The 21,230-nt window shown below is 64.5% G+C and overlaps 5 protein-coding genes across 13 annotated transcripts in view; 4 read left to right on the forward strand and 1 right to left on the reverse strand.

The window, feature by feature from the left end:
* PPP1R16A (protein phosphatase 1 regulatory subunit 16A) overlaps positions 1–1,395 on the forward strand; it is a 41,773-nt gene extending 40,378 nt beyond the window's left edge. For all 3 annotated transcript variants that reach the window (XM_019435200.2, XM_019435199.2, XM_019435201.2), the window contains 3 exons: positions 47–176; positions 342–507; positions 765–1,395. In XM_019435200.2, coding sequence (XP_019290745.1) covers positions 47–176; positions 342–507; positions 765–1,139 — 671 coding nt within the window. In that variant the 3' untranslated portion in view covers positions 1,140–1,395. The remainder of the gene's footprint in view (positions 1–46; positions 177–341; positions 508–764) is intronic.
* A 390-nt stretch (positions 1,396–1,785) lies between these two features.
* GPT (glutamic--pyruvic transaminase) lies at positions 1,786–6,398 on the forward strand. The gene is made up of 11 exons (XM_053896339.1): positions 1,786–3,721; positions 3,866–3,955; positions 4,035–4,143; positions 4,325–4,458; positions 4,624–4,867; positions 4,996–5,075; positions 5,156–5,292; positions 5,406–5,580; positions 5,676–5,826; positions 5,950–6,067; positions 6,138–6,398. Exons 1-11 carry the CDS (start codon positions 3,560–3,562, stop codon positions 6,226–6,228), a joined length of 1,491 nt encoding a protein of 496 aa, XP_053752314.1. The 5' UTR covers positions 1,786–3,559; the 3' UTR covers positions 6,229–6,398.
* Positions 6,399–7,994: 1,596 nt separating this feature from the next.
* On the forward strand, positions 7,995–10,295 carry MFSD3 (major facilitator superfamily domain containing 3). The gene is made up of 5 exons (XM_019435104.2): positions 7,995–9,067; positions 9,438–9,585; positions 9,671–9,795; positions 9,863–9,972; positions 10,079–10,295. The coding sequence occupies exons 1-5, from the start codon at positions 8,386–8,388 to the stop codon at positions 10,250–10,252; spliced, it is 1,239 nt and encodes a 412-aa protein (XP_019290649.1). The 5' UTR covers positions 7,995–8,385; the 3' UTR covers positions 10,253–10,295.
* Positions 10,296–10,377: 82 nt separating this feature from the next.
* On the reverse strand, positions 10,378–17,028 carry RECQL4 (RecQ like helicase 4). The gene is given in 23 exon segments (XM_053896282.1): positions 10,378–10,710; positions 10,799–10,907; positions 11,085–11,232; positions 11,315–11,495; positions 11,575–11,744; positions 11,826–11,955; positions 12,035–12,311; positions 12,399–12,661; positions 12,766–12,880; positions 12,953–13,132; positions 13,211–13,390; positions 13,473–13,556; positions 14,007–14,143; positions 14,221–14,313; positions 14,398–14,529; positions 14,634–14,747; positions 14,873–14,999; positions 15,071–15,244; positions 15,247–15,843; positions 16,088–16,231; positions 16,444–16,544; positions 16,633–16,666; positions 16,731–17,028. Coding segments are annotated over 23 exon segments (3,843 nt in total). The 5' UTR covers positions 16,959–17,028; the 3' UTR covers positions 10,378–10,585.
* LRRC14 (leucine rich repeat containing 14) lies at positions 16,944–21,034 on the forward strand. Of its 7 annotated transcripts, none has more exons than XM_019435095.2 (5): positions 16,944–17,067; positions 17,476–17,506; positions 18,856–19,076; positions 19,241–19,842; positions 19,935–21,034. In XM_019435095.2, the coding sequence occupies exons 1-5, from the start codon at positions 16,957–16,959 to the stop codon at positions 20,500–20,502; spliced, it is 1,533 nt and encodes a 510-aa protein (XP_019290640.2). In that variant the 5' UTR covers positions 16,944–16,956; the 3' UTR covers positions 20,503–21,034. The 7 variants fall into 7 exon arrangements, with proteins under 7 accessions (XP_019290640.2, XP_019290639.2, XP_053752307.1 ...); XM_019435097.2 differs by having other exon boundaries at positions 16,981–17,067; positions 17,476–17,827; positions 18,723–19,076; positions 19,258–19,842; XM_019435099.2 differs by having other exon boundaries at positions 16,981–17,067; positions 17,476–17,612; positions 18,723–19,076; positions 19,258–19,842.
* The last annotated feature ends 196 nt before the right edge of the window (positions 21,035–21,230 follow it).

Consider the following 21,230-nt stretch of genomic DNA (forward strand, 5'->3'; position numbering starts at 1 on the left):
TAGAGGGGGGGTGAGCGGGCACCGGTGACCACCCACTTCTCCCCAGACGTGTGCGGGGACGAGGAGGTGCGGACCAAGCTGCTGGAGCTGAAGCACAAGCACGATGCGCTCCTGCGCGCCCAGGGCCGCCAGCGCTCTCTGCTGCGCCGCCGCACCTCCAGCGCGGGCAGCCGGGGGTGAGCGCGCGGTCGACCCCGGTGTCCTACCCTCCGCTGGCAGACCCCCCTCCCGCCGCCGCCCCCCCCCCCACCCCCCGCCCCCGCCGGCGGCGCTCAGGCGCCAGCTGGAGCTCTGGGCAGTCTGCGGGGCAAGTGACAGCCTTTCCCCCGACCCTCCCCCAGAAAGGTGGTGAGGAGGGTGAGCCTGACCCAGCGCACCAGCCTGTACCGCAGGGAGCATGCCCAGGAGGCCATCGTGTGGCAACAGCCACCGCCCACCAGCCCAGAACCACCCGAGGAGGACGAAGACGGCCAGACGGATGCAGAGCTGCGACCCACGTCCAGCGAGGTGAGCCCTGCGCCGTCCACGTCCGGCATGCTGGCTGGGGGCCTAGGCCCTGCCCTCTCTGGGTGGTGACATTGGTGACTCCCTAGCCGGTGGGAGCAGTGTCCCTGTGCCCATAAACTGGGCTAGCGTGCCAGAGGGGGGGCTCCTGCCCCCACTCTCATTTCTGCCCCCTGACCACCGTGCATGCTGGGGCCCAAGGCCAAGGGAGGCCAGAGAAGGCCTTCCTGATGGCCTCTGGGCCTACGCTTCCCCAACAGGAGGAGGACCCCGAGTTGGCCAGGCCACACAACGGCCAAGTTGGAGGCACCCCAGGGCGACACCTGTACTCCAAGCGGCTGGACCGGAGTGTCTCCTACCAGCTGAGCCCCCTGGACGGCACAGCGCCTGACGCCCTGGCCCGGGCCAAGGCCCACCACACCCTGGCGGAGCTGAAGCGCCAGCGAGCTGCTGCCAAGCTGCAACGGCCCCCACCCGAGGGGCCCGAGGTCCCGGAGTCCGGCCTGCATGTGGACGCCGAGACCCCCCAGCCCGAGCGCAGCTCCAGGGCTGGCGGAGATCCGCCCCTGCTTAAGCTCACGGCACCCTCGGAGGAGGCCCCCACGGGGAAGAGGCCGTGCTGCCTGCTCATGTGAGGGGCTGACACGGAGAGTGGTGAGGGTCCCGTTGCCAGGCCCAGCCAGAGGCTGCCTCGGGACCCCGCTCCGGAGACCCCAGTGTGTGCCCGGTGCTGCTATTCAGGGGCGGCCGGTGCAGGGCCTTCCCTGTTTCCCGCATCTAGGATGCCAGCGTCTTCGCTCAGGGATGAGCCTGTGGCAGAAGCCATCCTGGGGGCTCCTGGCTGCAGTGACCTAGTTTCATCCTGTGACTCGATAAAGGGCTGTTTTGCCACCTGCCTTGTCGTGTGTGTCAGCTGGGCCGCTGTCCCGAGGGTGGGGAGCTGCCGTGTTGCTGTTCCTGGGTGTGCCTGTCCCTGTTCAGGGCTTGTAGGTGCTTGTGGCTGCCTGGCCCTGCGTAGGGGTGAGGCCCACGGCCACTGGGCGAGGAGCCTGGCCTATGCTGCACCCTCCTCCCTGCCTCCCAGCCTCCTGGAGGCTCCTCTGTAACTCTTCACTTCCCTGAGAAGAGCAGGGAGCTCTGGAAGGAGATTCCTTGGCAGGGGGCAGGGGGGCGGGGTGCGGGTCACAGCTGGGGGTATCCATGCCAGAGGGGCAGGGATCCTGGCTCGGAAGGGCGGGGGCGGGGGGGGGGGGGTGCGGTTTCCACAAGACTCGAGCCATAACCAGAGGGGAGAATCAGTACAAGGCCAGAGTCAGAAACCTCCCTGGGGGATGAGTCCCCTGTTCCTGGCCTGTAGCCCTGATCCCGGGACCTGGCCGCCAGCCTCTGCCTGGGCTGGCAAAGGGGGCCAGTGGTTGGCCGCCCAGATTCTGAGCTGGCTGGGCACGATGTGTCAGGGTGACAGGGGCCCTTTAGGGGCCTCGAGTGGGAGGGCTGAGGGCACTTCCAGCTCATTTGTCCGTGGTGGGCAGCTTTGCATGGCCACCAGTGCTGGGTGAAATGGGCTGAGGTCACCTTCTCCTCCCCAGTGGATATTGACCCAGTCAGCCTTGTGTCTGCAGGGCCCTCCCTTTCCTGAGCATCAGTGGTTGGAGGGGTGTCCTCGGCAGGGCTGGGGCGGGCCAGTGGGTAGGCTGCTGGGTAAATTTAGTGTGTGGGGCGGTGCAGCTGCCAAGGCCCACCTGCTAACAGCTGCCACTTGGGCCTTCCTGCCAGAGGCGGGAGGGGGCCGGCTCCGCCTGGGGCTGCTGGGTCCTGGAGGGGCAGGCCTGTGCGCTGGGGGCCCGAGGTAGCACAGAGCCGAGCCGAGGGGTGCGAGGTGAGACACTGGCTGGCTGCTTGGGGATCCTGTTCTTCCCTTTCCAGCCAGCGGGAGCCGAGGAGCCCGGGCCTGACCGGCTGCCCACAGCCCCTGTCAGAGGGCTGGTGCCTTGACCTTGTCAGATGTCAGCAGTTGGGGTAGCCACCCCTGGGCATGGCCTATCAGCTCCCTTCAGGGCCTGGGAAGGTGGGGCTCGGAGGGCCTATCACTGTTTGCTTCCCCTTGTCTCTACCAATCAGGAGCTCCAGGGAAGGGGAACTGAGGTCACCTGGCCTGTGGTGTGGATACCCAAGGGCAGCTCTAGGCTGGGGCCTGGTGAAAGGGCAGGACAGCAACCAAGAGCAGTGGAGGTGTCCTGGGTGTCCCAGGTGTCCAAGGGCCCTCCAAAGGCCCAGAGCTGCCCTGCCCCCACCTCCAACACTTCAGCCCGGAGACTCTGGCCTCTACCAGTTGCTGATCTGGGACCAAGGTCCAACCACAGGGCTCTTGCAGCCTATGGGCCATGGTTGCCAGCCCGGGAGGGGCCGGATGGAACCCTGCGTCTGAGCTTTTGCTCCCCTCCCCCGATAACCCCAGGATTCTATAGAGGCCTGGCTCAGTTGCCTGGGAGACAGGCCTGCTAGCCCAAGCAAAGATGGGGGGCCTGAGAGGGCTCGGCCCTGGCAGAGCCCTGCTGGGGTAAATCTCCAGAGGCCCCAGCTCCGTCTCCCCTTGGGGCTTAGCCCTGCTCAGCCCTGCCAACCCCTCAGGGCACTCAGCGCACCTCCCCCACCCCCACAGGCCGGGTCCCTTAGAGCTTCTTGAACCTTCTGTCTGTCCCTACCCCCCATGTAGGTCTCCTGCTCCCCCCATCGTGGGGACGCTGCGCACCACTGGGCGGGCACTGGGCCTCGCCCCAAGCCCCGCCTGCCTCCTCATGCACTCCCTATGGCTCCCTGGGGCAGAACTGTGCCCAGACTGGTGGGGCGGGGCCCAGTGGCCCCAGCTCCTTCTTCAGCCTTTTCTGTCCCGTTCAGTGGGGCCAGCAGGCTGCAGTGAAGAGGGTGCCCTTTACCTTGAGCCCCCCTACCCAGGCTCCCTCTTCCCAGCCCCAGCCCACTGAGCCCGGACCCAGCTATCCCCACTTCCGAATCCTGCCGCATCCTGACCTTCCTGCCTGGTCTGAGTAGGGTCATGGCCATGAGGGCGGGTGACCACAGCCAGGTTGCAATGAACGGGCTGAAGGAGAAGGTGCTGACGCTGGACACCATGAACCCCTGTGTTCGGAAGGTGGAGTATGCGGTGCGAGGTCCCATCGTGCTGCGTGCCCTTGAGCTGGAGCAGGAGCTGCGGCAGGTATGGCTCTGGGCCCCACCATTGTCCTCCAGGCTCCACCTGGGCAGCTGAGTCGGCTCCATTCCTCCCCAGAGTCACCTAGGACAAGGACCTGCCAGAGTAATAAAGGCTCCGTTCTCACTGCCTGTGCCCCCTCCCTCTTAGGGGGTAAAGAAGCCCTTCACTGAGGTCATTCGCGCCAACATCGGGGATGCACAGGCCATGGGGCAGAAGCCCATCACCTTCCTGCGACAGGTGAGGCTGGCTCGCCATTGCCCCGGCGCCTCTCCCCCCTCGGCCCACGTGCTCGGGCCTCAGCATTCGCTCCTCCCAGGTCCTGGCCCTCTGCGTCCACCCCGATCTCCTGAACAGCCCGGACTTCCCCGAGGATGCCAAGAGAAGGGCTGAGCGCATCTTGCAGGCGTGCGGGGGACACAGCCTGGGTAAGTGCCAGTGCCCCAACCAGCCAAAGCCCCGGGGAGGAGCAGGAGCTGGAGGGAGGCTGTCCCAAGGGAGGGGTGGATCCGCCCACCCGCTTGGAAGGGGCGGAGATCTTTGGGAGGGCTGCTAAGGGACCTCACGTGTCCTCTCTTCCCACCCGCTCTGCCCCGCCTCCTGGCTCAGGGGCCTACAGCATCAGCTCAGGCATCCAGCTGATCCGGGAGGATGTAGCGAGGTACATCGAGCGGCGCGACGGAGGCATTCCCGCGGACCCCAGTAACATTTACCTGTCCACCGGGGCCAGCGACGCCATCGTGGTAGGCCAGGGCCGAGGCAGGAGGACACCGGGGCTCTTTCTGGGCGGCCGGCAGGACTCTGTTCCTCCTGGCACCCTGGCACCGGTTCCAGGCGGGGCGGGGGACAGGTGCAGCCCCTGGCCTCACCAACCTTGTCTTCCCTTCCCCTCCCCATCCGGCCTGCAGACGGTGCTGAAGTTGCTGGTGGCTGGAGAGGGTCGCACGCGCACGGGTGTGCTCATCCCCATCCCTCAGTACCCGCTCTACTCGGCCGCGCTGGCCGAGCTCAACGCTGTGCAGGTGGATTACTACCTGGACGAGGAGCGCGCGTGGGCCCTCGACGTGGCCGAGCTGCGGCGCGCCCTGGCCCAGGCGCGGGATCATTGCTGCCCTCGCGCACTCTGCGTTATCAACCCCGGCAACCCCACTGGTGCGCCGCCCGTTCCCCCCCACCCCCTCCCCCGCCGCGGTCAGTCTGCCCTCTCTCCCTGCTCCCCCTCCCCGCTGAGCGCCGCGCCCCGAGTCTGACCCGGACCTGCTGCATGTCCCGCGCCCCAGGGCAGGTGCAAGCCCGCGAGTGCATCGAGGCCGTGATTCGCTTCGCCTTTGAGGAGCGCCTCTTCCTGATGGCGGATGAGGTGCTGGCAGGGGCTCGCCTGGGGCTTGCGGTCGGAGGGCAGCAGCGGCTGCCCCCCGTGACGCCCGTCCGCCCGCCCAGGTGTACCAAGACAACGTGTACGCGGAGGGCTCGCAGTTCCACTCGTTCAAGAAGGTGCTCACGGAGATGGGGCCGCCCTACGCGGCGCAGCAGGAGCTCGCCTCCTTCCACTCGGTCTCCAAAGGCTACATGGGAGAGTGCGTGCAGGCCGGGCGGGCGAGGGCTCGCGGCCTCCATCCTCGGCCTGCCCCCCCCCCACACCCCCCCCCCCCCCCGCCGACCCTGCCTGAACATCTGTCCTCTTCCGCAGGTGTGGGTTCCGCGGCGGCTACGTGGAGGTGGTGAACATGGACCCCGCGGTGCAGTCCCAGATGCAGAAGCTGATGAGCGTGCGGCTGTGCCCGCCGGTGCCGGGCCAACTCCTGCTGGACTTGGTGGTCAGCCCTCCCGCACCCTCGGAGCCCTCCTTCGCGCAGTTCCAGGCGGTGAGCGGGAAAGGGCCCAGGGGGGCGGGGGCGCGGAGGGGGCTGCGCGACCGCGGCCCGCCCCCGCCTGATCGGCCCGCCCTCCGCCGCCGCAGGAGAGGCAGGCGGTGCTGGCCGAGCTGGCGGCGAAGGCCAAGCTCACGGAGCAAGTTTTCAACGAGGCTCCCGGCATCCGCTGCAACCCGGTGCAGGGCGCCATGTACTCCTTCCCTAGCGTGCAGCTGCCCCCGCGCGCCGTGCAGCGCGCTCAGGTCCGGGGCCTAGACCGGCGGGGCGGGGCGGGGCGGGGCGGGGCGGGGCGGGGCGGGGCCCCCGGGGGAGGGCGGGGCCTGGGAGCCGAGCCCTGACCATTCCTCCCCGCCGCCCGACCTCAGGAGCTGGGCCTGGCGCCCGACATGTTCTTCTGCTTGCGCCTTCTGGAGGAGACCGGCATCTGCGTGGTGCCCGGGAGTGGCTTCGGGCAGAAGGAAGGCACCTACCACTTCCGGTGAGGCCCGGCCCCGCGCGGCTCCTCCCCGCCGCCCGCAACACCTTTGCTTACCTCCCTCCCTTTTTAGGATGACCATTCTGCCCCCTTTGGAGAAGCTGCGGCCTCTGCTGGAGAAGCTGAGCCAGTTCCACGCCAAGTTCACCCGAGAGTACTCCTAACCATTCCCCTCCCCGCTTTGGGGCCAGGCTTGGCCGGCAGGGCCGACCCTGGACTTACCATGCCCAGGGCCCTGGGGGTCTCTGGAGCCCTCAGGACTTGCTCCTGCTGCCTGTGGGGCTGGGCCCCCTGCCTTTCTGCAGGCCCCCAATAAAGCTATGAAGCAGCCTGACTAGTTCAGGTGTGCGTACCTGTATGAGCTTCCCCTGCCTTTATCCACTCCGGAGTTCCTTTCTGAGCTGGGGTTCTGTGCCGGCCTGGAGAGCCTGCGCGGCGGGGCTGGGGGGTGGGCGGGCGACATTTGTCAGCCTTCAGGAGGAGTGGTCAAGGAGGGCTCCCGGAGGAGGTGACCTTACAACAGATGCAGTGCCTCTCATGGGCTGCGTTTCCACTCTGGTGTCTGGTCCCAAGGCAGAGAGTGGCCAACTTCACATAAAAATTAGGAAGAGAAGGAGGTGTGAAGGAAGGTACTGGGCCTTTCTGTTAGGGTTGGTGATGACTCTGGACAAAGAAACAGGGGAACTGAGTCCCAGGGTGGCCACATCAGAAACAGTAGCCTAAGGAAGACACAGAAAGCTGTGTCCCCTGGCCTGGCTCCCCTTGCTATACTGTCCACCTCTCCTGGCAGCAGTGAACTGTAGGCTGGAGCTGGCTGGATGGGTGGGCAGCACTCAAGGGAGGACGTCTTGGTCTTCCTCCTAAATGGGCAGATGGCCTGGTGCTGCCACCCGAGGCTGCTGGAAAGCAGGGGAGGGGAGGGGAGGAAGAATGAGCAAGCGACTCTTGCTTTGTTTGTATGCATTTGAAGTGTGAGATGTGATATCCTAGCGCAAATGCAGTCCTGGGGCCAGTGAGGGTGGAGGCCCCTCCCAAGCCCAAGCGCCCAAGCGCCCAAGCGCAGGGGCCGGGAAACACGAGTGTGTAAAATGCTGACAAAGGGGTACCCTGGGGAGGCCCAGGCCCTGGCGGGTGTGCAGCCCTCTGTCCTTGCCACTGGAGCAAGGACTAGTGTCTACGGTGTGCGCACTCTGTGGGTCACTGCAGTCTTCTTACGGAGGGATGGCAGTCCCCTTTTTACAGACGAGGAAACTTGTCGAAGTGACAGGAGACCCACTCGGTGGCTGCACCAGCTGTTGCTCTCAGGGTTGGGCTGGCCTCGGGGTCAAGGGTTAGGAGCCAGTACTAGCACTCTAGCTCTGTCTGCTCTGGAGGTGGTTCCTAACCCTGGGCCACACCCGCTACCTCCTCTGGGCCTTGGGAGCCCTCTGGGATGCAGCTGTGGGCAGGGGAGAGAAGGCATGAAACGCTTGGAGGGGCCCCTGCCTCCACAGAGCCGGCTGGAGTCAGGCGGGACTTGGGCCTGCCTGCCCTCCTCTCCTGGCCTTGTCACTGGACGCTAGAGGGCGTCGCGGGGAGCAGCTGGCTGCGTCCCTCCGGCTGAGACCTTTCACACAAACCTGCCTTTCATGGTCCTCTGTGGCCACTGGCTAGAGGAAGGCATCGGAAGCACAGCCAGAAGGAGGCGAGGGTGCCAGCGGCGGAAGTAAGCAGTAGTAGACCGTGGGGGCTGCCGGAAGGACCCGGTGGACACTGCAGAGCCAGGCTCCAGGTGAGGCACCAAGGAAGCAAGCACTTCTGCAGAGTTAGGGTGTGGGTCCAGGGGGTCTGGGAGCCGGACCCGATAACCTTGGGAAGGACCGGGATGGGCCACAGACTCAACATCAGCCAGGCTGCCCGCGGCGCGTGCTCAAGGCTCCCCGGCCGCGCCCGGAGTGGCCACGGGGGGCGCCCGAGGGCGGCCGGCGCTCTGGCCCGCTTCTCAAGCTCTGTGGCCGCCGCATCTCGCGGCTGCGTAGAGAGCGGTCTATGGAGGGCGCGCCGCCTCCGGACCCGAGGGTACCGGTCCTGACGCCAGCCTGCACAGCCCTGACCTGACTGGCCCAGCCCAAAAGCCATGACGCCGTATGATCCCTGACTTCATCCTGACCGGAGCGGGCCCCACCCGGAACCGCTTTGCCTGCCCCTACTCCAAGCCGTACCTCTGATTCCGATCCGGGCCCTGACCTGGCCTTGAACCCAGCCCGGGCCACCAGATTCCAGGCCCAGCCCCAGCCCCTGATCCCCCAGCACTCGCCCTCGGGCTCCCCGCGCTCCTGGCCATGCATGGGAAGCTCCTGCCGCTGGCCGGGCTCTACCTAGTGCAAGGCTTGCCCTATGGGCTGCAGTCCGGCCTGCTGCCCGTGCTGCTGCGGGCGCGTGGCCTCTCCCTGACACGTGTGGGACTGGCCAAAGTGCTGTACCTGCCGTGGCTGTTTAAACTCGTGTGGGCCCCACTGGTGGACACGCGGGGCTCCCTGAGGGTCTGGCTGATGCTCAGCACGGCTGCTCTGGGCCTGGTGTGTGGGCTGCTGGCAGTCCTGCCTCCTGCAGAAGGTGGCCGGGCTGGGCTGCCTGTCACCGTGGCAGGGCTGCTTCTGCTGCTGAACCTGGGTGCGGCTGTGCAGGACGTGGCCCTGGACACGCTGGCCGTACAACTCTTGGAGCCAGCCGAGCTAGGGCCTGGTAACACAGTACAGGTGGTCGCTTATAAGCTAGGGGCAGTGCTGGCGGGAGGGGGCCTGTTGGCCCTCGTGCCCACCCTCTCCTGGCCCCTGCTCTTTCTGCTCCTGGCTGCCATCTATTGGTTGGCTGCTGCCCTGGTCTGGGCTGCACCAGCCCTGCAGCAGTTGCCTGTATCTCAGCCCTCAGAACGACCCCTCCGCACCCTGCACCTTCTGCAGGAATTGCTGGCCATGCCTGGTACTCTGTGGACAGCAGGCTTTGTGCTCACTTACAAACTGGGTAAGTGAGGCCTTGAGTCAGGCAACAGCAGGGACGGGAGCCTGCAGGTGGATCCCCAGGAGCCCTGGAACCCGTTTTGTGGCCTTCTGGGGTACTAACTGTAGGCTGGAGCTCAGCCTGGCTCGGCAGCTGGGGTTTGCCTCTGGTCCTCCAGCTCTGGCTGCATGGCTTCTGTGAGCTCCAGCCATAGCCCCTTGGGTCTCAGATGCTGCTTCATGCTGACCCTACGCTCGGCTGATGCCCAGTCCCAGCTGTCTCCTGGCACCCGTGGCCCAGGACAGGGGCAAGGCAGGGGCCTGGCTAGGGGAAGGCAACTGAGGCCCCAAGTGAAGAGAGGTGGGCAGCCCCCCTGCTGGCGTTCTCCCCACAGGTGAGCAGGGCGCCAGCAGCTTGTTTCCGCTCTTCCTGCTGGACCACGGCATCTCTACTCCAGAGCTGGGCCTGTGGAACGGTGTGGGCGCTGTGGTCTGCTCCATTGTAGGCTCGTCCCTGGGCGGGGCCCTGCTGGCCAGGCACTGGTGAGCCCTCCTCAGCTTGCCCCACCCACCTGCTCACACCTGCCTTGCCCCACACTCCCTGACCTGCCCCATCTCCCCACCCCAGGCAACCACTGCCTTTGCTGAGGTCTGTGCTTCGCTTCCGTCTTGGTGGTCTGGCCTGCCAGACCACCCTGCTCTTCCACCTGGACACCCCGGGGGTCAGGCTGGGCCCCAGCACCGTCCTGAGAGGTGAGGGGCAGGCCACGGGAGGGGAGGAGTCCAGAGTCCCGGGCCCTACTGATCTTGGCCCTCCCAGGGGCAGCCTTGTTGAGCCTGTGTCTGCAACACTTCCTGGGGGGCCTGGTTACAACCACCACATTCACCCTGATGATGCACTGCAGCCAGCTGGCACCCAGTGCCCTGCAGGTAAGACGGTGTGGCTGGGATGCCCAGGGGCTGCAGGGCTGGGATCCAAGCAAGCCCTCATTTGATCTCACACCCCACCCCACCCCACCCCACCCCACCCTCGCAGGCCACACACTACAGCCTCCTGGCCACTCTGGAGCTGCTGGGGAAGCTGTTCCTGGGCACACTGGCTGGAGCCCTGGCTGACAGCCTAGGGCTGCATCTCTGCTTCTCCCTCTTCCTTGCTCTCTCAGGCATGCCCATTCTGTATCTGGGTCTGGCACCCAGCACCCTGGCCTGAGCTGGGTGGCCAGCCCACCTAATAAAGCTGAGCGTGCCCACGGCCTAGCTGTCTGGGATGTGTGATGGGCAAGGCTGTCCTCAGGCTGTGGGGGCTGCCCCATAAGAAAAGAGGGTTCCTAAGAATGACTTGAGCTGTTTTTATTCCGCGTTTTGGGGCCCCTTCGCCCCGCTTCTGGTGGTGGGCTTTGCCCAGGTAGTCAGTCACTGTCTTGGCCACAAATGTCCCTTCTCTTTTCCCTGACAAACTGCCACACCTGGCTCCCTCCGCACGGTGGCCACACAGCCCCCTGTGTGTGACATGGGGGAGCAGGGCTGGCCTGCGGCAGGGTGGTCAGTGGCCCCACAGCAGGATCTCCTCTGTAGCTAAACGCATCAGGGCACGGAAGCTCAGATGCAGGTGTTTTCTCCAGAAACGCCGGTCCCGCCCGTACACCTGGGCTGGATAGCAGGGGCTTCCTGTGGTGGAGCGGGAGACACGGCCCTGAGGACTCTGGGCCAGACCTGGCCCCTGCCCATGTCCGAACCCAGCCTCCCAGGCCCTCACCGATGCCATGGAAGATACGGGCCACAGCCCTGCCCGAGAACTGCTGGTCTGGCCACGAGGACAGGAGATGGCGGATGTCCTGGCGTATCTGGTCCTCCCAGTCCTGGATCTGTGGGTGGCAGGCACGTAAGGCCAGCCCACGCTTCCACAGCACCAAGTTCCGCACAGCCCACCGTGGTGCAAGGCAGGAGACAGAGTGTGTAAGCGTGTGCACGCACTTTGCTGCCTGACCTCACTGCAGGCCTGTGTCCTCTCTTCAACCCCCCCGGGAGGGGCTGGCACTCACCCTGGCCTGTCCTGGCTCTGGGCCCTGCTCGTCCTCCATGCCTCCTGGCCCCTCTTCCTCGAAGTAGCCGCTGAGCAGAGCCTTGAGCCTGGCACTGTGCTCCTCATCAGGCTGCTCCAAGCAGGGCCCGCAGCTGGGGAAGGCTACACTGGGGTGAGAGGAATCTGTCAGCGAGGTTCACCAGAGGGGGAAGTGGGGGTGGCCTCAGGCCCCGCCCACCTCTCCTGCACCTGTGAAAGGCCTGGAAGGTGCGTCGCAGGCGTGCCAGGGCCTCCTGCTCACGGGTTTGTACACGTTCATATAGGAAGTCACAGATCTGGTCCTTCTCGTGGGCTGTCAGGTCTCCGGGGCTGTGCAGACAGAAGGCGAGCTCCCGGAACTCCACCAGCACCCCTGTGTCCCGATGTGCACCTGCCAGAGAGCTTGTGAGACACAGGCAGGAGGGCGGCAAGCAGGGCTGGGTCCAAGCAGGGTTGGGGGCAAGGCTCACCTGTCCTGGGCTCTGGGTGCCACTGCAGTTGACGGAGAGCCTGCTTTGCAGGGGCGAGCTTCCAGCCCATCGAGTCGGCCAACTTAACCACGTCAAACTCTACGGAATAGCTTCCTTCACCTATGTTTTCCTGTGGCTGCTGGGCTAACCAGACCGCCAGTGGAGGACACCTGTCCCAGGGAAAGGGATATGTGACTAGCAGCCCTGGTCCTGTGTCCCTGGCCCCAGCCTGGGGTGGGATGTGTGCTCACCTGCGGGCCAGGGCCTGGAGCTGGGGGAGGCCCCCAGGGCAGCGCAGGTGGCAGTAGGCATAGGTGGGTGCCAGCAGCTCCAGCCAGCGCTGTGGGTGTAGCTCCAGGTAGCACAGCAGGGTCTCAATGGCTGGAGGCAGAGCAGGGCTTAGGGGACACGGGGACGTGGGGATGTGGGGAGGTACCCACTCCTGCCCCCAGTTCCTCACCCTCCTCAGGCATGTCCAGGGCCTGCACCAGCGGCTGCACTGGGAGTGCCCGCTCATGACCCAGGCACTGGGCTAGGCCTTTGTTGCTGGCTTGCTCGGCCTCGCTCGGGGACACGGTCACAGGCCTGTCTTGCCTCTTGGCTCCCTCCTGCTCTGGGGGCTGTTGGGCATGGGTGCAGGTGCAGGGTGGGAACGAGCACTGTACCAACTTCTTCACGGCAAGGAAGTCGGAGGCCTCGGCATGCACGTGTCTACGCAACTCCTGCAGGTCTTGACCCTGTGAAAGAATAGCTGTAAACGTGGGGCGGTGGGGTGGGGTGGGGTGGGGTGGGGTGGGGGGAGCTCAAGTGGGGCAAGTAAGAACCTGGGGCTGTAGAAAGAGGTGGCAGTGTGCGGGCTGGCCGTCCCGTCCAGCCCGGCCCACAGCCTGCACGTAGCTCTCAAAGCTGGGGGGCAGCCCCAGGTGCAGCACGGCCCGCACGTCTGGCCGGTCCAGCCCCATCCCGAAGGCCACTGTGGCCACCACCACCCGCAGCCGGCCCTCCATGAAGGCCTGCTGCACCCGCCGCCGCTCCCGGGCACACATGCCGGCGTGGTAGGCTTCGGCCACAGCTTCCGGGGCCTGGCCTGCAGAGAAGACACAGACAGTTGGGTAGAACGTGTTCCTGGGGCAGGTCCGTGGGGCACAGCCCTGCTGACCTCCCCTCTAGGCCCCAGGTCCCAGGCCTCACGCAGGCAGGTGCGGAGCAGCGCAGCAATGCGCTCCGTGTCTTCGCGTCTGTTGCAGTAGACGATGACAGAGTTCAGGTCGCGAAAACGATCACTCTGCAGCAGTGTCACCAAAGCCTGGTGGGCGACAGCGGTCAGCACGGGCTGTCAGAGGCAGTGCCTCTGCCAGGCCCCGGTGTGTCCACTCACCTGGTCTGGGTTCCTGTCCGTGGACACAGAGAGGTACAGGTTGGTGGGGATGGTGACTGGCCCTCTGAGGACATGCTCCTCAGCCACGCCTAGACGCTGAGCCATGTCTCTTGAGGTGCTGTGCGTAGCCGTGGCTGTAAGACCCAGAAAGCAGCGGACACCCATGTGTTCCCGCAGCACCTGTGTGGGAGAGGAGCCAGTGAAGGTGCCCCACCCACCCTCCCTTGCCCCTTCGCTTGTACCCCAAAGAAGACTCACCTTGCAGACACGCAGGTAGCAGGGCCGGAAGTTGTGGGACCACTGGGACAGGCAGTGGGCCTCGTCGACACAGGCAAAGGCAACGGGAGGCAGCTGAGGGAGGGAGCCAGGGGTCCCTGCCGCAGCCCCAACCAGTGCCTCGGGTGACAGCATCAGAACGTGCACCTGGGCCGCCTGAACCTGAGGACGGCAAGGTCAGGAGCATCATCGAGGGCCTGCCTTCTGTCCCTACCCATCTTGCTGTGTAAGGCCCCTCCCTCACCTTCTTCAGGGCGGAGTCCCGCTCCTTCCTGGTCATGCCTGAATGGATGCAGGCTGCCTTCAGGCATGGGGGCAGGCCAGACACCTGTGGGTACAAAAGGACAACCAGTTGCAAGCCACCCTCCCCCTGCTCTTCCTCAAACAGCGCTCAATGGTGCTTGGCCTGACAGCTGTTGCCATCTTCAACCTGGGCTCCCTAGGGAGAAAAATCCCAGCTCGTAGATCCTGTGACTAAGGATTCAGAGCCCCCTGTGAGCCTCGGTTCAGGAGTGCCAAGAGCAGACAGGCCCCACTGGGGACGTCCTCCCTCCCTAGAGCTGCTCCTCTTGGGGGTGGACTCAGGTCTGGCCAGCTGTGTCCCTGCTGCCCTTGGACCATTGCCAGGCCGGGGACCATGGACAGAGCTGGCAGGTTGAGAATAGCTGAGCTCTCTACAGCTCCGGCCAAGTAACTGACAGCAGCCCCAAAGGGTCGGAAGAGCCGTGGGCACTGGTTCCTGCCTTCTGCATGTGCTGGAGGGGTCCCGTCTGCGCACCTGGTCGTCCATGAGAGACAGGAGGGGAGAGATGACCAGTGTGAGGCAGGGGCTCCGCCGGGCATAAAGCAGCGCAGGGAGCTGGTAGCACAAGGACTTGCCAGCACCGGTGGGCAACACCAGCAGTGTGGATATGCCTGGTGGGAACAAGGGTCAGTGTGCTATCCTGTGGCCAGGCCTTGGCCCTGTCCCATCCCCCAACAGCCAAGCTCACCAGAGAGGATCCGCATGACCGCATGCTCCTGTCCGGGGCGGAAGGCACGGTGCCCTAGCTGCTCCAGGGCCTGGAATACCTCAGCTGGCGTCTCTGTGGACACAGGTGTTGGTCAGCATGGCCTCAAGTTGCCCCCATCCCCCAGTAAAGGCTCTCGGCTGAAAAGCATCTGCTCACCTGCCACTTGCCCAGAGGGCCCTGGTGGGTAAAGTGGTGGCACGGTAGGGGGCAGGCAGGGCACCCGGGGCACAGGCTGTTCCACGGTGACCAACAGCTCAGGCCCAACAGGCTCTGGATCTTTCTCACTCACTAGAAACAGATGGAAAAGGGTGGTGTGGGAACTCCAGGCTGGGCTGGGGTCATTCTAGCAAAAACATACCTAGCTACAACCTGTCCTCCACCCCTTCATTCACCAGGGAGTCGGCAGCTGGCACTGCCCGTCCTCTGGACTACTTCCTCCAAAGTGAGCAGGGTCTGTGTGTCGTCTTCATTCTCACCACCTTCCTTCTGGGGGGCTTGGGTATGCTCTAGGTTAGGTAGAAGAAGCAGATAGAATCTTTCACTTGAGCTACAGGTGCTCCCCCCACCCCCCAAGAGTACAAGTCCTCTCCAAAAACCTCAGCCCGGCCCACCACCAGAGCAGAGGTCTCACCTGGTTGGGGGCACTGGGATGACCAGTGGCCTAGCTGCCCACACCGGAAGCAAGAATTCTTGAGTGTGGCTCTGGGCCGACCACCTACAAAATGCTCCCCTTTCTTCTGCCACTTCTGCTTCCACATCTGGGGGCCATAAGAGAGGGTCACGTGGCAAGAGGCAGTAGGGGTGAAGGGAGTGCCTGCCAGCACCTCACCTGCTTGCGGAGGAGCCTTCCACGGAGAGCCGGGCCCCGCACGTAGCGTTTCTGCTTCATGTTGAGCCGCACGTAATTACCTCCGTTCCGCACAGCTACTCTAGAAGGGATGTACAAGTGGGCCATGCCCCAAGCCTGCCCCAACCTGGCTCGACTTAAGGTGACCCTACTGGGAGGCTGAAGCTGTGGTACCTGGAGGCTGTGGCGCCACTGGGGCGCTGTGCCCACAGGGGTTTTCCCGAAGGGTCTTCTGCATGTTCTGCAGTCCCAGCTTCCTCAGGCAGGGGTCCTATTTGGCCACTGTCTTGCTGGGCCTGTGCAGGGCTCCCCTCTGGCTCCCTGTTCCGTGTCCACCTCTTGCCTTGACTGTCGCCAGGTTGGGGGCTCCCTGCACTGACTCCAGCTGTCTGTAGGGCTTGAGCCTCAGGGCTAGTGCTGGGACCAGGGACAGGTGGGACACATGAAGTCAGAGACTGTGACTGCTCTACACCCAAGTTAGGCTGGCAGGCCTTGGAAGCCCCCAGAAAATCTGGGGCCCCATTGTGACACCGCTCCAGCCAGCCAGGGTCTAGGGAGCCCAGTCGTAGGCTCAAGGATGCCTGTAGCTGCTGGAGGCAGCCCAGCCTCAGCTGGGGCCCAGCAGGCTGCAAGGGCACCTCACTGACTTCTTCTGGAGAGATGAGGGCAGCCCCTGCACCTGGTGGCCTTGGGGTGGGCATCTCGGACGAGGGTCTTCGTGGAGTCCGGGGTATGCGGCTCAGGGCTGGCCCAGCCTGGTGGGGGTGCGGGGGAACAGACCAACAAGCAGGAACTCAGGTCTCCAGGCTGCCGCCGACCTGAACTCCCCCCAGAAGTTTCCGCCTGATTAGTGCTGCAAGAGCGTACGTGTGCACGTTTGCACAGGCACATGTGCGTGGAAGGGTTAGCAGAAAAGGGTATCTGGGGGTCCGGTCACTAAGTGGAGAGAAGCTCTGGGTACAGGTTGGATGCACTGACTGCCTGGCTCTTAGCTCTCACCTGCAGGGTGCCCTTGAGGTTGGCCTTAAGCCTCTCTCCGTAGTCCCGCACAGACCCTGGCCGGCTTGGCCCAGAAAGAGGAGGATGTGGACTGTGGGTCGCAGCCCGATTCAAGTGGGGCCCCCAGCAGCTGGGTTCTGGCACCTGCAAGAAGAGGCGGTGGGAGTCCGAGCCGGAGAAAGGCTGGTGCGAGGGGCAGAGTTGTCCCCAGCTCCCTTCCCCAGCCCCCAGGCCCTCCTCCACCATGTCCAGTCCTCCCCCAATGTTCTGTGCCCCACACAGGCTCGTTCACGGCTCCTCTGGGCTCTGCCACGCAGGAGACTGGCCGGGAGGCTGGGGCGTCAAGGCCTGGGTACCTCCTCTGCCTGCACGGGAAGCGATTGCTTGGGGCCGCGGGGTCCTACCCCTTCTGCCTCCTTCAGGGCCTCCTTCAGGGCGCGGTACTCCCGGTAGAGCGCTGGGGATGGGGTGAAGGGTTACTGGGGGGCCGCCGGTCGCCCCACCCACCCTGCGCCCCTCCTTCCGCCCCGCGTCGGCGGGCTCACCCCGGGTATCCTCAGGCGCCGCCGCCACGTCCTCCTGTGAAGGGAGCGCGTCAGCCGGAGGCCGCACCCTCAACCCCCCGTCCCCGGACAGCCCGCACCTGGCCCGGCCGCCTCCCGCGCCGCCGCCGGAACGCGCTCTCCCAAGCCTGCAGCCGCTCCCGCACGTCCCGCAGTCGCTCCATGGCGCTCGCCCCGCGGCCGCGGGCCCCGCAAATCTCCCGCCGCGAGGGAGACGCCGGCCGCCAGCCAATGGGGGCGTCCCGCAGCGTCGGAGGCGGGGCGTCTGGGCAGCCTCCTCCGGGACAGCCAATCAGTGGGACCCTCATGGGAAGACCAATGGGTGGTGGCTACGTCATCGCGGTGCGCGGAGGCGCTGGGCGGGGCGCGGCGGACCGTGAGGCGGGGCCGGTGGCGGTCGTAGCGGCTGTGGGGCCGGTGAGCGCGGGCGGCCGGCTGGGGATGGAGCGGGGCGGCCTGCGCCCCCGGCCCTCCCTGGCTGCACGAAGCAGGCGCGGGTGCTCGGGGCGGGCGCCGCCCGGGAGGCGGGAGCGGGAGTCGGGCGGTCCGTTCGCGGGGCGGGGAAGGATCTGGAGCCCTGCGTCGGGCAGAGCGACCTCGGGCCCCGGGGGGCGACGCACCGGCTTCGAGGGGCATATCCCGTCCGGGAGGAGGAGGGCGTCGCATTGATGGTGTCCCTCGGCTCGAGCCCGGGAGGAGCCGGGCGGGGGGCGTCTTGGGGCAAACGCCGGGAGCCGCGGGCCGGCGGGAGGGGGCGGCGGCCACCACACAAGAGGCTCCTCCCATGGTGACCACACTGGCTGCTTTCGTTTCCTCTCGTGACAGGTGCTCGGTTGGTCTGTCCTGTCACAGCGAGGTATGAGTCGTCCTCGCGAGAATTGTCTACAGGCAGAGCAAGGCCGAGGGTTGACGTTCGGGGCTTCTCAAGAACCAGTGCCCTAAGGACTTTCGTTGTGTATGAGGTCCGGAAGAACAGGGACTCTGGGGCCCGACTGCTCCCTCTTCCCTGAGCTCATCGCCCAGGCTGTGACCTTGGCCGGGCAAGATTTAGGGCTTAGTTTTCTAATCTGTTTCTGGGGGGATGACTGGGAAGCAGTTTTGAGGATGAGATGTTTGGCCCGCTGAGAGTCCACTGGCTGTTATTGCTGCTGAAGTCAGTAACAGAGCTGATATCCAGGTACCCCCCGGGGTCCCAGGCCTTTTTTATATGCCCCTCGTTAACTTGGATGCGCTTTCTGCTGCTGCCTCTACCCATCTGAACAATTCCTGGCCTGGGGTCTTATGAATCCTATAGGTGTGAGAGTCACTGTGGTTTTTTAGGGAAAAGGGAGGTGTTTAGACAGGTGACAAAGACTTTGGTGGATGAGGTTTGCTGTTTGTTTTTCTGTAAGTCTGCAAAGATCTCCATGCTTGGCAGTACTACTGGACCATAGTAGTTAGGACTGAGGGTCATGCTGAGGGCTTGGGTTACTCAGGCTGTCTGGACACAATGTTCCCTGGGTACCAGTGCTTTTTACCTATGCTGGTATTTATTAAGCTGCGTCAGTGCTTCCAGTTCCTGTCCAAGGACCACCTGCAAGAGCTGGAGGAGGGTGGGGCAGGTTCCCGCCCCTTGGGAGTATCTTAGCCCCTCTAGTGTTTGTGTGCTTTGTGAGCTTTATTCTGGTTTTGAAGAAAAGAGGATCTCTGATAAGCAGCTTTGTGAGGCCTGAAGTACAGACGTTGGGGGGGGGGGGGGGGTCCTGCAGAGCAACCGTCATCAAAAGCACACCCAGGCAAGTGGTCATTTTTGGTGTTGTGCTATTTATGTACTGTTTGATGGCTAAGTTTTCCTAAAGAGGCACCATGCTTCTGGAAGTAGGGAACTGGGGGGGCGGCCCCGTTCCTAGTTTCATTCAGTTCAACCCATTGTTAGGCACCTAGCACTTGCTTTTTGGTGCCACGGTCCTCCATTGAGTGCCAACTCTGTGCTAAGCACCACGCTGGGTTTTCCCACCACCAGCGATGGAGGAGGCTATGGCCGGGTGGTGGCCTGGGGTCTGTCCTCCCCGCTGAAGGGCCCTTCCCTGCAGGTGGCTTCCTGCCTGGCCCGGCGCCATGCACACGCTTGTGTTCCTGAGCACGCGGCAGGTGCTCCAGTGTCAGCCAGCTGCCTGCCAGGCCCTACCCCTGCTGCCTCGAGAGCTCTTCCCCCTGCTGTTCAAGGTGGCCTTCATGGACAAGAAGACTGTTGTGCTTCGCGAGCTGGTGCACACATGGCCCTTCCCGCTGCTCAGCTTCCAGCAGCTGCTGCAGGAATGTGCTCACTGCAGCCGGGCCTTGCTGCAAGAGCGCCCCAGCACAGAGAGCATGCAGGCTGTGATCCTGGGGCTGACAGCCCGGCTCCACACCCCAGAGACCGAGGCTGGCACACAGCCTCTCTGCAGGTATGGGTGCACCTGAGGGGCTCTCAGGCACGGGGGGTACAGAGAGGGTTCCCCCCTGAGGTTCCAGGCGAGTGCAAGAGCTCAGTGCGGAAACAGGCATGTGGCTTCTGTCCCAAGGTGGCTGGGAGTGGGTGTGGGTTCTGCTTCTCTGTCTCCTGCTTCAGCCTACCCGTGCTCCCAGGAAGCATGCCCTGCGGGTGCTGGACATGACGGGCCTACTGGATGACGGCGTGGAGCAGGACCCCGGCACCATGAGCATGTGGGACTGCACAGCAGCTGTGGCCCGCACCTGCATAGCACAGCAGCAGGGCGGGACTGCGGATCCTGGGCCGGCCCCCATTCCTGTGGAGGTTCGTGTGGACCTGCGGGTGAACCGGGCCTCTTACTCGTTCCTGCGGGAGGCACTCCGGAGCAGTGTGGGCAGTCCCCTGCGGCTCTGCTGCCGGGACCTGCGGGCTGAGGACCTGCCCATGCGAAACACTGTGGCTTTGCTGCAGCTGCTGGATGCGGGCTGCCTGCGCCGTGTGGACCTGCGCTTTAACAACTTGGGCCTGCGTGGCCTGTCTGTTATCATCCCACATGTGGCCCGATTCCAGCACCTGGCCAGCCTACGGCTGCACTATGTGCACGGGGACTCGAGGCAGCCCTCTGTGGATGGCGAGGACAACTTTCGCTACTTCCTGGCCCAGATGGGCCGCTTCACTTGTCTGCGGGAGCTCAGCATGGGCTCCTCTCTTCTCTCGGGGCGGCTGGACCAGCTGCTCAGGTGAGCAAGCCCCACTATTGCCCTGTCCTTTTCCCCTCTTCCGAGACCCTGCCCTGGTCCTACTTGGTTGTGACCTGTGTCCCCTGTTATAGCACCCTGCAGAGTCCCTTGGAGAGCCTGGAGCTGGCCTTCTGTGCCCTGCTGCCCGAGGATCTGCGCTTCCTGGCACGGAGCCCCCATGCTGTCCACCTCAAGAAGTTGGACCTTAGTGGCAACGACCTGTCCGGCAGCCAGCTGGAGCCTTTCCAGGGTCTGCTGCAGGCAGCAGCAGCCACACTGCTACACCTTGAGCTGACTGAGTGCCAGCTTGCTGATACCCAGCTGCTGGCCACGCTCCCTGTGTTGACGCGCTGTACCAGCCTCCGCTACCTCGGTCTCTATGGCAACCCACTGTCCATGGCGGGCCTCAAGGAGCTCCTACGGGATTCAGTAGTGCAGGCTGAGCTACGCACGGTGGTGCACCCCTTCCCTGTGGACTGCTATGAGGGTTTGCCCTGGCCACCGCCTGCCTCTGTCCTGCTGGAAGCTTCCATCAATGAGGAGAAGTTTGCTCGTGTGGAGGCGGAGTTGCACCAGCTGCTACTGGCCTCAGGTCGTGCTCATGTGCTCTGGACCACTGACATTTATGGGCGCCTGGCCGCAGACTACTTCAGCCTATGACCTCCAGGCTGTCCTGGTGTTCAGGGCTGCTGGAGACCCCTCCCTGCCTTAGGTAGACAGAGCCTTTGCTGGGACCCTGTTGGAGGCCTGACACGGAGTCACTGGTCTCTGGTTTCCTTGCTCTTGGGCTCTCACAGCCTTCCGATGCTTGGTGGAGCACCTTGCGAGGTTTTGCCCTGTACCTGTTCCCCTGACTGGCTGACTGTGGGCTTAAGGGCTGGATTCCAGGCCTGTTAAGGCCAGGCTTGGTTTGGGTGCACTTGGCTGCCCTCTGGTGTCCTGGTCCTCTCTTTGGAATGTTTCTGGGGTCCCAGCTGTGAGCTGAGAGGGTGTTCTGTCTGGGCCCTTCCCAAGAACAGACTGCTCTGGGGTTGAAGCTGGAACAGGGACCTGCTTCAGGGTGGGTTGGGTCCCCACGCACTGGAGCCTTTCATGGTTCTCTCTGCCCTGGCACCCGGGAGACAACCTGGCTGGGCTTTGGAGCCAGCGGGTGTCATTAAGGTACAAATGTGCAGTGTGTTTGGAACTTAAATTTGTGGTGTTTTTTTCTGTCCTAACTGGTCAGAATGACATGTCATTGGCTCTGCTGTCCCCTCCAGCGTAGCCACTGGGTAACAGCTGTCTTCCGGTCTGCTGTCCCCCTCCCCCTTTCCTGGGCACCTCCACAGCCCTTCGCCTCTCCCACCTTGGGGAGGCCCCGGGTCCTCCAGCAGGCTGGCGGGCCAGTG

The sequence above is a fragment of the Panthera pardus genome, unplaced genomic scaffold (genome assembly GCF_024362965.1).
Source record: "Panthera pardus isolate Hobbes unplaced genomic scaffold, ASM2436296v1 HiC_scaffold_7, whole genome shotgun sequence".
Taxonomy (NCBI): domain Eukaryota; kingdom Metazoa; phylum Chordata; class Mammalia; order Carnivora; family Felidae; genus Panthera; species Panthera pardus.

Excerpts from the sequence above, each read along its gene's own strand:
- LRRC14 (XM_019435094.2), top strand. The coding sequence starts at position 16,957 with ATGGGAAGACCAATGGGTGGTGGCTACGTCATCGCGGTGCGCGGAGGC. Across the intron at positions 19,077-19,240 it reads GGCACACAGCCTCTCTGCAG|CCTACCCGTGCTCCCAGGAA; the intron begins GTATGGGTGCAC and ends CTCCTGCTTCAG. Across the intron at positions 19,843-19,934 it reads CGGCTGGACCAGCTGCTCAG|CACCCTGCAGAGTCCCTTGG; the intron begins GTGAGCAAGCCC and ends CCCCTGTTATAG.
- GPT (XM_053896339.1), top strand. The coding sequence starts at position 3,560 with ATGGCCATGAGGGCGGGTGACCACAGCCAGGTTGCAATGAACGGGCTG. Across the intron at positions 4,868-4,995 it reads CAACCCCGGCAACCCCACTG|GGCAGGTGCAAGCCCGCGAG; the intron begins GTGCGCCGCCCG and ends CCCGCGCCCCAG. Across the intron at positions 5,076-5,155 it reads TCTTCCTGATGGCGGATGAG|GTGTACCAAGACAACGTGTA; the intron begins GTGCTGGCAGGG and ends CCGCCCGCCCAG.
- MFSD3 (XM_019435104.2), top strand. The coding sequence starts at position 8,386 with ATGCATGGGAAGCTCCTGCCGCTGGCCGGGCTCTACCTAGTGCAAGGC. Across the intron at positions 9,586-9,670 it reads GCCCTGCTGGCCAGGCACTG|GCAACCACTGCCTTTGCTGA; the intron begins GTGAGCCCTCCT and ends TCCCCACCCCAG. Across the intron at positions 9,796-9,862 it reads CCCCAGCACCGTCCTGAGAG|GGGCAGCCTTGTTGAGCCTG; the intron begins GTGAGGGGCAGG and ends TGGCCCTCCCAG.